The 16,156-nt window shown below is 31.7% G+C and overlaps 1 protein-coding gene across 1 annotated transcript in view; it reads right to left on the reverse strand.

Annotated features, from left to right (window-relative positions):
* Positions 1 to 16,156, reverse strand: part of LOC124375223 (dynein axonemal heavy chain 5-like) — a 153,501-nt gene that overhangs the window by 79,106 nt on the left and 58,239 nt on the right. The window contains 4 exon segments of the mRNA XM_046833360.1: positions 300 to 427; positions 3,834 to 3,952; positions 4,833 to 4,990; positions 9,411 to 9,549. Coding sequence (XP_046689316.1) covers positions 300 to 427; positions 3,834 to 3,952; positions 4,833 to 4,990; positions 9,411 to 9,549 — 544 coding nt within the window.

The raw sequence follows: 16,156 nt of genomic DNA on the forward strand, positions 1-16,156 counted from the left end.
GAGACTATTGGACTTCCACTTCCACTTGTAATACGTAAAGTGGACTGTTGTTCTAGATGTTACAGATTTGAAAGGATAATGTCTGATCAGTTTGTTCATGTTGATAGGGGATATACACTAAGCGCTTACACCTATGGATCATTGAGCTGATTATGTTGTCTGTTATAAATGGTTGACAATAAAGTGTGGCTTCACTTGTAACTGCTGGTCAAGTCAAAGGATAATACAACCTTATATCTCTACATCTGCAGACTTTTCTATATTTGCTCTAGCTGTTTTCTGCAATTTTACTTTGTTACCTTTTTTCAACTTGAGAGATTTCCTCCAGAGTGCAGAAAAGATTCCATCCGTCCAGTCGTTGGTGGCTACGTCCAAGCGGCCAAACATCTGAGCTGCCGTGATGGCCTTGGGGTTCATCCTCATTTCCCTGTACATATCCAATTCAAATCACTGTAAAAATATATCCATGCCCATACTTAAGCCTGGATCTGATGTGCCTGGTTCCTGTGTAGGATTTTACAATAAGCACCATCTTCATTCATCCTCCTGCTGTCATGTATGTTTCCCTCCACTGACATTTTATTAACACAGAATGCAACCCCAAATTAACTAAATGAATTATTTAGAAGTATTAATAGAAACCTAACTTATTTATGTGAATTAATTTATAAAGTCTGTAAAGGTATACCATATCTAACCACAAATTATTTTAAAACCCAGAATTACACTCACCAACAGTTATTTCATACCATGCAAATGTTGAATATTTGAACTGTGACTAAATGACCTTCTTACAATGAAGGAACTAGTTTCATTTTAAATTTAATTATACTTCCAATGTTGTACATCTATATCAAGTTTTAACAGCCATACCAAGCTGCGTTACATAGCATTGCTATATATAATGCATTGATATATATATACAAGGGTGTTCTGAAAAAAGGTGCCCATAAGTCAGGGCGTGATTCCTCACATCAAAATAAGAAAAAAAGGTCTAATTAAACATAGGTCCGAAAATGCTTAGTTACCAAGTTATACAGGGTGAAAGATTTCGTCTGAATTTCAGTTTCCCCTGCTGCAACGAAGCCCTACGGGTATTTGTTGGCTGTTAATTAAGATGTACAATTTAGCGTACTTTATGTAAGATGAACTGAAAAATTGAAATAAAACCGTTTTCCAGACCTGTAGCTACAGTAATTTTTAAGATATGTGACAAAAATACACGAAACTTGGTCCCCGGAAAAACAAGTTACATTTAGGTTTGAAGCAGATTTTACTATGTTTAAATGTAAATGTACAATAAACACAAAATATTTTTTCACGGTACTTGTAGAAAATTTAATTTCGAAGAGAAAGATGTAAAAATAAGTCTATAATAGACAAACGCAAACTTTAAAAAATAATCCTTAATTACATACAAAACGCATGAAAAATAGACAAAATCTGTTAAGCTCTCTACAAATGTAATATATTGAAATTAAAACAACTGTTTTATTAAAACAAATTAATGAGATTACTATTATTTTTTTATCAAGTAAATATTTTTAACAATCATACATTATCATACATAAAAAAGTTATCTGAATTATCATTCAACAAAAAAGTTACACTTGTCCTAAAAAAACTAACCACGTCACAGTAGATGTTCAAAATGTTTCCCCTCATTCAAAATACAAGCATCCAGCCGTCTTCTCATAGATTGCCGAACTCTTTCGAAAGATCCCAGGTGTCTCACGTATCCTTTGAATCCCGTTAACAATCCTTATTCGCAACTCTTCTATGGTATCCACAGGCGAGTCGTAGACAAGCGTCTTTAAATGTCTCCATAAGAAAAAGTCTAGAGGATTGAGGTCAGGTGACCTTGCAGGCCATGCTACTGGGGCTCCTCGACCAATCCATCTGTTTGGATATGCTTCATTTAAAAATTCTCTTACTTGTTAATGTGTAATGAGCTGGAGCTCCATCCTGCATGAACCACATGTTGTTGCGTGTGTATAGTGGCACATCTTCGAGCTGAACTCATTGAGATTAGTCGTCAAGAAATGTAAATAATTTTCACCATTGAGCGTATCAGGTAAAAAACTAATAAAAATTTTATCACCCAGAATAGCAGCCCATACGTTTATAGAAAACTGATATTGGTTGACGGTTCTCTGAAATAGCACGTGGATTTTCAATTGCCCACATGTGAGTATTGTGGGTGTTAAGAATAGCCATTCTTGAAAAATTTTGCTTCATCAGTAAAGATAATTGTAATTTAAAAAATGTGGATTTTCTGCACCTTTGGATAAGCCATTGGCATAGCTGAACACGAGGAAAGTAATCTCGAGGCAAAAGAGCCTGGACCCTTTGATAGTGATAAGAATGCAACTGCTGCTCGTGTAAAATCTTCCAGACAATTGAATTACTAACACCGAAATCCAAGGCTAGTTCTCTAGTACTTCTTCCAGGATGATTCTCTATTTCGTCCAACACGCCCTCCTCCAATTCAGCTGTACACGTTGTACGTGGCCGTCCTGATCTACCAACTTTTCCAGATTTAAAGGTTCCCGTCTCGCTTAGCCTTCTATGAATGGAAGAAAACATTTTATGAGTCGGTAACTGTCTATGAGGAAAATGTTCCTGATAGAGTCGTCTAGCCTGACGACTGTTGCAATGTGCAAGACCGTACATTAAATGCATGTCTGCCATTTCACCATTAGTGTACATAATATTCATATTACCTGCCATGATGAATAACATATTATTAGCTATCAAAAATTAACTTCAACGGCACTCGCACTAACTTGTATTAAAGTACAGATCAACACACGCACTTAATGAGCAATGGAAAAAATAGCTGCTTGTAATGTTTATTTAAATTATTATAAACAATGTTACATTATTAAAACATATGTTTTAAAATTAGAAATTATTTTTGTTTCTCAAATCAAATATTTTAATAAAACAGCTGTTTTAATTTCAATATTACATTTGTAGAGAGCTTAACAGATTTTGTCTATTTTTCATGCGTTTTGTATGTAATTAAGGATTATTTTTAAAAGTTTGCGTTTGTCTATTATATACTTATTTTACATCTTTCTCTTCGAAATTAAATTTTCTACAAGTACTGTGAAAAAAATATTTTGTGTTTCTTGTACATTTAACATAGTAAATCTGCTTCAAACCTAAATGTAACTTGTTTTTCGGGACCAAGTTTCGCGTATTTCGTCACATATCTTAAAAGTTACTGTAGCTACAGGTCTGGAAATGGTTTTTATTCAATTTTTTCAGTTCATTTTACATAAAGTACGCTAAATTGTACATCTTAATTAACAGCCAACAAATACCCGTAGGGCTTCGTTGCAGCAGGGGAACTGAAATTCAGCACGAAATCTTTCACCCTGTATAAAACTTGGTAACTAAGCATTTTCGGACCTTATGTTAATTAGACCTTTTTTTCTTATTTTGATGTGAGGAATCACGCCCTGACTTATGGGCACCTTTTTTCAGAACACCCTGTATATATATATATATATATATATATATATATATATATATATATATATATATATATATATTATATATATATATATATATATATATATTTAATGGGGGAAGAGGGGTGGTTTTGGGCCCTAGAAATTATATTCCCTGAAATTATGCAGAAATTTTCTGTAAGTACTTCCATGCAATGGGCTGATTTTGTATACAAAATTTACTTAACATAAAAAATTATACTATTTTCTAAAGCCTATTTCACCATAACTCCTGTTTTGAATGATTTAATAATTAAATAACGTAAAAAAGCACAAAACTTAATGGAAAATATAGAATTAAGATTTAGTGAGCACCTGTGGTTGTCTCCAATAGCTGTAAGGGCCTTCATGAGTGTGTGAATACAGGCGGTTTTGCCAGCTCCGGCTGGTCCCAGAGTCATAATCCCGTGTCTGACTCTCTGTGTCTCATACAGCTGTGGACAGAAGAAATTTATTTTCAAGGTAAAAAATTAAAATAAAATATTTTGTATTTTCAATAACTGATTCTAATGAATAAAAAATGTGTTATTAACATGCTTGTTAAAATTATTCACTTTTTATACTCTTAACTACAAGTTTTTACTTTATTGGACTGTAAAACATTTTCTATTCTAAGAAAAACTATCTAAGTGAAAATATTATATGAAAATAATTAAAATCTTGAGAAAAATTCTTAATGAAATAAAAATTCTATAATGACAAAAGGAATTTCTATATACTGTATGCATCAATTACAAGCAAGTTAATTTTACTATATTCTTGTACATTTAATAATTACAAACACTTAATTATTATTGGATTAACACTCAATATTCTTCGAATATATTTTTAAACTAAATCCTAACTGTTCTGTGCAAACATTGTTTATTATTTTTGATTTGTTTACATTTATAGTGAGTACATTCTCTAAGGAATAACCATTATTTTTCTTGCCACTTTATATTTCAGCGAATAGGTAAGTACCCATCTACCTAAGAAACTGTCTTAAAACATAAGGTGGTCAGAATTTGACTCTGAAGACTCACTTTGAAGTAGTTGGCAAGAACTATGCTAGATGAGAGTTCGTTGGACTGTTTTTTTAACTAAGGTACCAATTCTAGCTCTAAATGTTCTAAAACATTAATAATATTTTCAGTTTATAAAGAAACAAACACGTAGTGTCATTGTTAAGTACTTTTTACTGTACAGATCTAAAAGACAATATTATTATTTAAATATTAATTTCTTTTACTTCAAGGAACTGATTGGGATAAATTAACATACAGTTGATGATTGAAAGATTATTAAAAAGTTAGATTTTATGTTCTGACAGACCTGGATGAGTTTAAGAACCCAAGGAGGATGGTAGACCAGGCCGGCTTCCTCTACTTGCTCAGCTATAGCAGCCTCCAGTGTGGGGTATGAGGTCTTCTCCAGCACCTGGTTGGGGAAAAGATCAGCCACCAGTGAGATGAACAGGGGCTCGTCCTCATCTGGATATACAGAGATGTTTTACCATAAGCTTGGACTTAACATCCAATGTTTATGCAACAATACAATTTATTGTATAACAACCATTGATGTTAACCAGTGATGCCTAAGTAGGGTAGAGAGAAACATCCTCAGATTTCTAAATTAGGATAAATTTCATGTAGGCAACTTTCTTTAAGCCATTTGACAGTGGATTTTTAGTTTAAATGCTGTTGGCTATGAAGTGTGATTTTAGAGAACAGGTTCTTCAAAAATCAGACACTACATAAATCATTATGAAAAACATCAACAAGTTTTTTTACTTTCAATTTCTAGTTCTGTTGTTAAAGTCTATAGTTTTAAGATTGTTTCAAACTTGTCTGTAAACTTCTTGTAGGAAATCATCCTCATTTTGATCTCTTCAGCCAGGTAATAATATATTCACTCTGAAGTTGCCTCGTCTGGAAAAGGAAACTTCACTGGCTCAAGACTTGTCAACTTGAAGTTTCCTGGTTGTTTTGAGTTTTTCATGAAGTTCTTACGTTTTTGTTTTGCAAACGTCTAGTACTTTGTTTTCATAGATATCAAATATAGATATTCTCCAAAGAAATGTATTACTGGCTTGAAAACTTCTATGTCTTCATTTTGAACATATTTTCTAACTTTATGAAGCCTAAGGAGAATAGTTTCCTATAAATAAACTATTACAGCTGTTTATAACCATATCAATCTTTTGATCAGACCTCTTACTTACGCTCCAGTACCAGTTTTTTAATCTAGATCGCTCTCCAATTCATCACAAGAACATTTTGAAAGGGTTTCACTGCTTGCTTCATACTTATCCAGAGAATAGTGAAGAAATTAAAGAGATGAAAGAGGCGTTTTTGAAGTTGATTGAAGTTTCTGAAGAAGATTTGGAAAACAACAACTTAAACGTGTTCATGGCAGAAATGGAAGTTTGGCAAGCTTTTCTCCAATGAAATAAGGCACACCACATCAATGCAATTGATTTTCTAAATATTTGTGATAAAACAATCTTTCTAAACATCCATATCCTACATAAGATTTTCATCACTATACATGTATCGACCAGCACAGCAGAGCGCTCCTTTTCCACTCTTCGGAGAATCAAGACATACCTAAGAAACACGATGTCTGAGGGTAGGCTAAATGGCTTAGCCAATCTCAATATCCACACAGGGAAATTCCAGTTGACACAGACAGTGTATTATCCATACTGACGAAGACCCATAGAAAACTCAATTTTGTTTTGTAAGACAGATGATATAAAAGATTTTGTAAAAATAAAACCTAAATTCTTATTTAATCTGCTGGGTTTCATCATTCATTCCTATAGTCCCTACTCAAAACTTGCATTTAAAGAGCTAAAATAAAGTTAAAGTAATGCCTTAAAATACCGGGTTTTCTACAGAATTTTGTAAAAGTTTTCAGTTGGTTGGCCCAGGGATCCCCTTAATTATTTTCTGAGTGTGCTACTGCTTGTAAAGCTCTAACAGCGTCATACCTAGCAGAGTAAATTCTCGTGGAAAAGCTTTCTGTTGTTAATTTAGTGTCTGTTAAAACTATTTACATTAAAACGCTAAGAACGGTTCCTATACAACTTATTTGCCTTTGAAAATTTGCATTTTTATTTTGAACTAACTCATTTGTGGATATGTAATCACACAATCCATTATTTACAACCCAGTTCGCCGGATCGGTGTCATAGCAAAATGTTTTATGTTCTAAACTTGTGAAAGTTGTTCTTCTTCATTTACACTGGTAGTGGAGGAAAAGAGTTCATCAGTAGAGACACCACTATAACTTGCACATATTAATGGAACAGAGTCATCTGTTTAAGTTTGTCCTCTTGTAATGATAACTAGTTTATCAAAGTTCTACTGCACTTTATAACCTCTTCAGATTTAATTTTAGCTGAACTCAGCCCAAAATGGACTTTTTTGGTTGGCTCATTTAAAAAACTGAAAGCGTTACATTTATTTAGACAGTTTAACGTTCGGTAAAGAATAGTCTCTGAAAGAATTTCATTTAGTTATTACAACAAAAATATCATGGGGTTACAAGCCATCATACAGAAAGGCTGTGTCAGGCCTGCTGTAGAACACACCCTCAAGTACAGATGATAGTATAGCCTATTTTAACAAGTTTAGTACCGTAACTGAAAACAAGTTTCAACTTAGCGTGCTACAGTTATTTTATGACACAGAAATTAACATAACTAAATTTAATGTTACTGTATGCATTATTTATAATATTAACTAATGCGAATGTGTTAACTAATAATTATCATAAATAGAGATGATAATGATTATCATATAATACAGCTTATCTCAAATTCACTCAGGAAGTCCAATACATTTCAGTTGATTAGTAATATCCAACTAAATCAACAACAAGCTAGCAGAAAATGTCAACAATTCACCAACACAAACAATAAAAGTGATACTTCAAGGTACAAAACGATCTGTGAGGCAAGGGAAGCTGATGGCTCATCTTGTCGTCTGTATTTCCGGTGAGTCATTGTCTGATGCCTGTTTCATACCAGCTACCCTCCCCCTCCCACCTGCAGGCTCTGTCATTCAAGTAACTTATATAATTCTGCTCAGGCAGAGAGCAATCCATTCACACTTAAAACTTTCTTCCTCATCTCCATGTGTATTGCGTTTTTATTTATTTCAACATTTTTTTTTTTTGTCTGTGATCTGCACCCTCCTCGGCTTACGCTCTTAGGCCATGGCCTAGGTTGACCTTATGGGTCCTGCTGATGAAACAAATTATAATGTGTTTGAATAATAATTAATAAAGTTATGTTTATTGCTTAAACAGTGAGATTAATGGTCTACTCTTTGTTATAATGAAATAAATGGGTGGGATAAAGAAAAATAGAGATCAGGATTGGAGAAATTATATCTTTTAAATGGTTTTAATAAAATTCAAAATATGTGTCTTAGAACTATTAATACAGTCAAACCACAATTAAACAGGCCATAAGTTAGAGCAGGAGTCATATTATTATAAATTAACTATTTACTAACTTCTCTTCTACATAATTAGTAACTTATAATACAAGGTGTGTTCAAAGAGTAATGGGATATTTAAGTTCTGTGGGTTTGTAGAATTTGATTGTCAAGAAATGTACTCCTTTGGTGAGTCTGCTCATGTTACTTGATGACAGTAGTTTGCTATAGGGAATTTCACACAGTTATGCAAGACTAGAACGCAGATTTATTAAAGTAATCCAGTAAATAGAAGGCCATTAGATGAAAGAAAATTTCATGTACAATACTTGATTTTTCTTGTTTGAACGAAGGATTAATTTCATCTTTATATCAGTTCAGATTTGAACTCTTTGTAACTAATTTGTATAATTTTGCCTATTAATAAGTATTCACTATGTAGCAAGCTGCATTTGAATTTTAAAAATTAACTGGAGCATGACAGTAACTGGACAAAATCCCATAGTTTCAGTTTAGCAAGAGGTGCACAATAGAACTTTGATATTAATTTATTTTGAATTTGATTATGTTATTTTAAAAAGAGAAGAAGCTTTAATTTAATTTGATTTAAATTTAGTTTTTATTTGAAGAGCAGATTTTATTTTTTTATTGAAAAGAGAGCATTATATTTTAGTTTGATTTGAATTTTTAATATTCTTGCCTAAGAAATTTTTGAATAAGAAAATATGTTCCAAATTTTATTCATAATATAAAGATTGAACATTTGACAGAAAAGTGTTTTAATATTGAATTTACCAAGTGATATTAATTTTTTTTAGTTGACTTTGAACTCTGAGTTTGATTTTAAAACACTCCATTAATATTTCCTAGGTGTGTATTAATAGATGTCCATTAATAGATATAGGTGGTGTTCACTGGTTAAGCGTTGTTCAGGCATAACTAATAAAAAAATATTTTTATACCAACCTTGAGAGTTGATTACAATTTATTTCAGGGTTTTGTGACCGATAACCTAGTGTTATAGGTATAAAACGTGTGGCAGCAAAATTTGTTCTAGAATTGTTCAATTTGAACAAAAATAGTGGTGAATGGAAACTACTCAGGAGTCACTAAATGAAGTTGATGCAGAATCACTAAAATGTATTATAAGAGGTGAGGAAACATGGGTTTACGGATATGACGTCAGAACTAAGGCTCAATCATCCCAGTGGATTGCCCCGACCGAAAAAGGCTTGATAGAGCTGAAAGAGCTAAAGGCTATTCCAAAACTTGAGTTTGAGAAAAGTTTTGAGGACTCAAAGAAGCGCTGGCACAAGTGCATAATATCTAGTGGGGACTATTTTGAAGGTGACAACTATTTTAAATAATATTATCATGTTAAGGAATAGAGCCTGGTTTCATTTGAACAAGATTTTATCAAGAATGAACATCTATTATATGTTTGATCACTGCTGTCACATCTTACCGATCAGTTTTGAGAGATTCATGTCTCGCAGAACTCTCATGACGATAGTGCTCTCAGAATCCTTCGAGTTGACTCTTTTGGATGCACCAAGAGAGCGCAGCACTGACAGAATGTTTCTCAACCCAAAATCATAGTGAACCTATATCAAGCAGTCATTAATATTGTCTCTCATGTTATGTGCTAAAACTAATATAAGAAAAAATGGCAAGAGTTAATTTATATGGCCATAGAGTAAGTAGACATTTTTTTATGAAAAAGTGAAAATATTGAATATATTCTATTATGAACAAAGCAACAAAACGTAATAATTCAAATTAATATTTTGGAATATTGTAGAGTTGTAATCAGAGATAGTTACACACAAAACTATAGATAGAATATTTTCAGCGAGAACAAGATCTCATTGACTTCTAAATTACAACCCTACAGCATGAACATCATCACAAAGCTTAATCACTTGACTATTTATCTGATGGCTTAAATTAGCTTTGTATGAGAAAATTAATTTTGTAAAACCAAATTTGTTGGATAGAAGACTTAATTCTATAAACAGTTGTACAAATTTTAAACTGTCTTTTTTGCTGAGTAAGATTTATATACGATAACAAAATATTTTTTTTACTTATTGACAAAAGACAAGTTTTGTAATTTTTACCATGCAAAATTCAAAGCACACAATTTACCAAAGTTGAATTTATGAAGTGTACGGATAGAATATATTTATTGTGTTGACAATATGCATATATTACTTTGTACTGCAATAATAATAATAATAATAATAATAATATTTTATTGCCATACAAAATTTTTACATTCATCGACAAAGTCAAAGTACAGCCAGTAGCCAAGTCAAACTTAGTTTACTAATCAAAATGTTAGTGTATATAAACTAATTTACCATAAACTATTATCATAAACTATTACAAAATAAAAAATTACATAAAGTATTTTTGGTTAAAAACCAATACAAGGTACAGCAAAAAATTCTTCAATTGAATAAAAAGGATTGGCTAGAAGCCAACTATAGAGCCTATTACAAAAAACATTTCTTGAATATTTATTTACTAACTGAGACAACTTATTATAAATTTTCAATGATAAAACCTGGTGACTATTAACTGATTTATCTAGCCTACAGAAATTAATTGTAGTAAGCCTACTTGCCTTACTCCTCGTACTATAATTGTGACTGGCATACTTTATAGTACTAGGGTTGCGAAAGGTATACAAAACCAAGTCATACACAAACAAATTAATAATAGTTTGAATTTTTGACTTAATAAATAATGGTCTACAATGTTCTAAAAAATTGGCACCACAAATGATTCTGATAACTTTTTTTTGCAAAATTAATATTTCATTTATCCTGCTGCAGTTTCCGTAAAATATTAAACCGTACCTAAGAATTGACTGAAAGTAAGAAAAATACGCGGATCTAATATAATTTTGTTCAATACGGCTAGTAAGCCTTTTCATTAAGAAGATAACCCTAGACAATTTTGAGCTAATATAATCAATGTGAGGTCCCCAAGATAGATTTTTATCAATTTGTACTCCCAAAAACTTTACTTGATTAGAAAATTGATCAAAATTGGTATTAATATTAATATCAAAAGATCTTAAAGTAAAAATTATGTTTTGGGTTTTTTCTTCATTCAAAAGAAAACTGTTTGCCTTAAACCAACCCGATGCCCTATCTAAAGCACTTTGTGCCAAGACATTAAGAGTATCGATATTTGAATTGATGTTAACAAATGTTGTATCGTCTGCATACAGGATTGTTTTACAATTTATAAAAGCTGGTAGGTCATTAATAGAAATTAAAAAGAGCAAAGGACCTAAAACTGATCCCTGAGGGACACCATATTTAACTGAAACCTCCTTTGACCAATCGCCATTTACTAAAACCTTCTGCTTACGCTCAAAAAGGTATGATCTAAAAAATTCCATCTGCAAATTAAGAACTCCATAGTATTTCAATTTGAACAATAATTCTGAGTGATTCACACAGTCAAAGGCTTTGCTCAAGTCACAAAGAGTAGCCCGAGCAAAACCCTTACTTTCAAACGCTAGTAGCACTTCATGCACCAGCTTATCTATGGCATCTACTGTGGACTTACCTTTTCTAAAACCAAACTGAGAAAGACTTAAAAGATTGTTTTTTTCAAAATAACTACTTAACTGATCAAAAACTAAAAGTTCAAATACTTTGGATATTACAGGAATAACTGAAATTGGCCTGTAGCTCTCAGGTTTTTCCTTTGATCCTTTTTTAAACACTGGACTAATCCTTGAAATTTTTAATTCATTAGGAAATATTCCTTCTGAGAGACAAAGGTTAAAGCAGCAGGATAACGGTATAGATAGGTTATAAATGATTTTCTTTAACAAATTATTAGACATTAGGTATACATCATTACAATCAGAGTTTTTTAAACGCTTAGTTGCTTCAATTACATCGAGTGGTGTTATAGTATTCCATGTGAATTGTACATTCGGGACAGGTATACCAGTGGATGCAAGCAACTGCTCAGAGCTAGTAGGAGGAAAGCCTATGCTGTTTTTAATGGTCTCAACCGAATTAAGGAAACAATTATTAAAAGTATCGGGGCATATTAATGAATTTTTAAGACTTACATTGCTATCACTATTATTGCTTTTAATAATATTCCATGCTGTTCTACACTTGTTACTACTCCCTTCTATGACACTTGTGTTATACTTAATTTTGGCTTCTTTAATGCTTTTTCTGTAATGGTGCTTTAAGTCATTGTATGTCTGTTTGATTGCATGGGAATTCCTGATGTTATTTTTTACTAAACTGTCTAAGAAAATTAATCTATTTTTCATGACAGCTAATTCATTATTGAACCAAAGGTTATTACTTTTTTTATAATTATTGGTATTTACTTTTACTGGTTTAGAGAGATAGTTAATGTTATTTGTTAATATATTTAAAATTATGGAACAGACATTCTGAGCGTCAAAAACATTAGGGCTCATAATATTATTCCAATCATAGCACCCCAATCTGTCTGCTAACTCGCATATTTTTTGTTTTGGCAAGATAATTTTAAAAAGAGGCATACTACACGATACGTTAGATTGATTAGGATTGATATTCATTTTAAGTGTAAGACCACAGTGGTCTGAAAACGGAAAATTAAAAATACTACAACTAAGATTATTATTTTTATGGGAATTTACAAGAATATTGTCTAAACAGTTATTTCCTCGGGTAGGCTGACTATTTAGGTGATAAAAGTTATACTGTCGCAAAAGATTAAGAAATTGCTTAGAAAAATTACTACCCTTAGTTACATCAAAATTACAATTAAAATCACCCCCAATCACAGTTGTGTAATTAGACCATTTTATAAAGAATTGCAGTAATTCCTCAAAAGAATCAAGAAAGATATGTGGGTTACCTGATGGAGAGTGATAAACATTTACAACAATCAATTTCAGATTATCGATAAAGATAGCAGCCACCTCCAAATCCAACTCAGAACAAAATTGCTTTACGTCACATTTTCTTACATTAAAATTTGCATGTGTAAAAATTAGAGAACCGCCTCTAATATGGTCAGTTCTACAGTATGCGCTTTTACAAAGATAACCATCAGGCAGATAACCAATAGTCAATATTAATACCACTTTTTTACTGTATTTATCTAACAAACTAAAACCATTCACTTAACTGTCCATACAATTATACACAGTGATACATTCATACATACAAACATTCCTGGGATCAAACCCCAGGATTGCAAACATAGCCAAACAAGTTAATCCGAGTTTAAACCACTTTATTTGCAAAAAGTTAAAATAAATATTAACAAATTCTAAATGTTTGTGCATTTCTGAACAGGGGTGGCAGTCTGGCATCGGCTCTTCTTTTACTTGTGAAAGGTACCAGCCTTCTGACTTACCAGTGGGCGTGGAACCTCCATCAGACAAAGGCAGTCTCAGTTTTGATTGTTTTAAAATAAAATTAGTAAATTTGAATCTTGATTCTCTCTCATTAACTTATAAGAGGACTTAATAATATTAATTTATGAGAAAAATAACAGTACCATCAAAAGCCTCTATCTGTGCCAAGGCACAGGAGCTCACTAGTAAATTACAATTTTTTAAGACAAAAATAATATATGTTTGTCATACTTTATTTGAATTTGGCCTTATCATTTTTTTAAATATCACTGGTATGTTTCTCTAGACATGAAGTTACTATTTGATTAAATTCAGGAATATAAATGATGAGGAACAAATAAGCCAAGGTAAAACTTATTTACTAATTGTCACTATTCTTCATCATTTGGTAGTATAAAACATTACCACTTTTATTCGCCGCCCAGGGTCTTCTCCGTGGGCTCTACCAAGCTTGTACAAACAAATGTTATTTATTATTTATTTAATGTTCAATATGTTTTGGTTTACAATTTTTGTGTTAAGAAAACATGCAAAATAAATAATTGAAAGAAGAAAATATAAGTAACTAAATATATGTAATTACTTTTCATTTACTATCGGTAATTTAGAGGAATCTTAAGTGCTAAAATTACCCAGCCTAGTACAAACATGTTTATTTAGCATCTGTGCCCTTTCAGGAGCTCTACCAAAACCTCTCGGCATGGGAGCCATCGGCAATCACTGACTCGCCTACCTGGTCAGACCACCCCTGATTCTTAATGCAAATTGAACGAATTAAATACATTTTGAACATTTTTAAGTATCACGGCTAAAGAGCCTACTTTGTGAAAACCAAATAAAAATCCCTATTTTTTCTAATAATAAAAAAAATCTTAAAAATATGTTCATAAAATATAAACACCTCACAAAGAAATAGTTAAGGCTAATTTTCATCACCTTTATTGCTTCAGAATTCTAGTTAATATTCCATGAAAGTCGAGTTTCAACAAGTCTTATCACATCATTAAAGTTCATGTATTTGATGAAGTTCTCTTTTCTCAGTTTAAAGAATATCCTAATAAAATTAAAATTATTTATTTAAAACATTATTATGCATTTTTAATGAAAAATTTATCTTCAAACTAAATTCACTTTATGCTGCAGCTCTTTTTTTTAACCAAACTTTAACATGAAATCTTGTAATTATTTCAAAATTAATATATTTAATGTTATTATGAATTGATATCAAAATCTGGATTAATATTATGATTACAACATGCAAACAAAAATTAATTTTCAAGTTTTATTCCAACAAATAAACCCTGGATGGTATGGTGCTCACATAAAAATTACTCTTAGAATTAGTTTAATTAATCCAAGATCTATTATCAAAATAATGGAAATTCATAAAAAAAATCTGCAAACCTGAACCTTACTTCCACTCCCCTATCCTCACAATGATTACATCATTTTGCCCTCATTGTTTAGGTGCTGATCAACTGGGACCATAGATAGTTACCTCCTTCCATCGTTTCTCTTTCTAAAAACCCTCCACACAGCACCATGCATAATCAAATACATTTCATCAAGCAAATTTGTTTTTTTGCCTTCTACTAACTTCTAATAAAGCATAAACCAAACAACCTTCTTTACCCAATTTGTTTACTTCAATAAATTTTATTCAGTCCTGGGCAATAAAAGTAAAATTTTTCTGAAGTACAAATAAAATTGACGTAAGTAATTGTTTGTAAAAATAAAGTTTATATTATTAATGTTGTTGTTTTCACCACTATAGTATAGAATTAAGTAAGAATAAGAAAAATAAAAAGTGTGTCATGGTTGAAAAATAATTAAAAAATGGTACATTACTAAAATGAATGAAAAACTTTTAAAATACTATAATTTTTTAATAAAATGATTTAATTAACTATTTTGTTGTAAACTATACATATACAAATATATATTTGTATATTGAATATATATTATTTTGTTAGTATTGCTTGAGTTATACAATTATTTAGTTTATGTAATACTATATGAGACAGATATAATTTTAATTTATATTGTAATTATTAATATTAATAGTAGCTTGTACAGCTAAATTGATTATTTATCACTATGTAACATTATAATTGTTCCATTATGATATTGTATTATTACAAAATACTGAGTACATGATGTCAAATTGTAATTCATTAGAAGCCATCTGTCATTTGTGAAGTGGTTCATAAACAAATTAATGGAATATATAACTCCAGTCATATGAAGACTTTACTTAGTTCAGTCACTTCGGTGGTGTTGAGATGTTCAAACCGCTGTCTTGGTTATTCCGCCTTAGCGGAATTTTGCCTCAGCACAACAAGTCTGATAAATATGTGACTGCCACAACTCTATCCTTAATCTTATTGTCAATGGTGCATTCCATCCCCTATTGGTACAAGGGAGCTCCCTCTTCACTTAAAGAGAAGATTTTGTTTGCAAGCTTCATAATGAGTATGGTGTCTACCATATTTCACATCATTCAGGCATACTACCGCAGACAGTTCTTCAAAACTGTCACCTCCCGGCTGGCATCATTGGGGAGGAGACTCCTTGTGAAAACCCCAAAATACCTGAATTTTGAAGTGGCATTGTTCTTTATGTACTCACTCATGACGACAGCACGGACCATCACTATGCAATTGGAAATGAACGATGCCCTAGCAAGCACAATGAGAGCCATAACCTACAGTTTCTCACTGGCTCCATTGATGCAACAGCTGATGCTGATGTACCAATTGGACTGCTGCTTCTATGAACTCAACAACCAACTACAAGTCATCGTGAAGAAATCT

The sequence above is a fragment of the Homalodisca vitripennis genome, chromosome 1 (genome assembly GCF_021130785.1).
Source record: "Homalodisca vitripennis isolate AUS2020 chromosome 1, UT_GWSS_2.1, whole genome shotgun sequence".
Lineage (NCBI taxonomy): Eukaryota > Metazoa > Arthropoda > Insecta > Hemiptera > Cicadellidae > Homalodisca > Homalodisca vitripennis.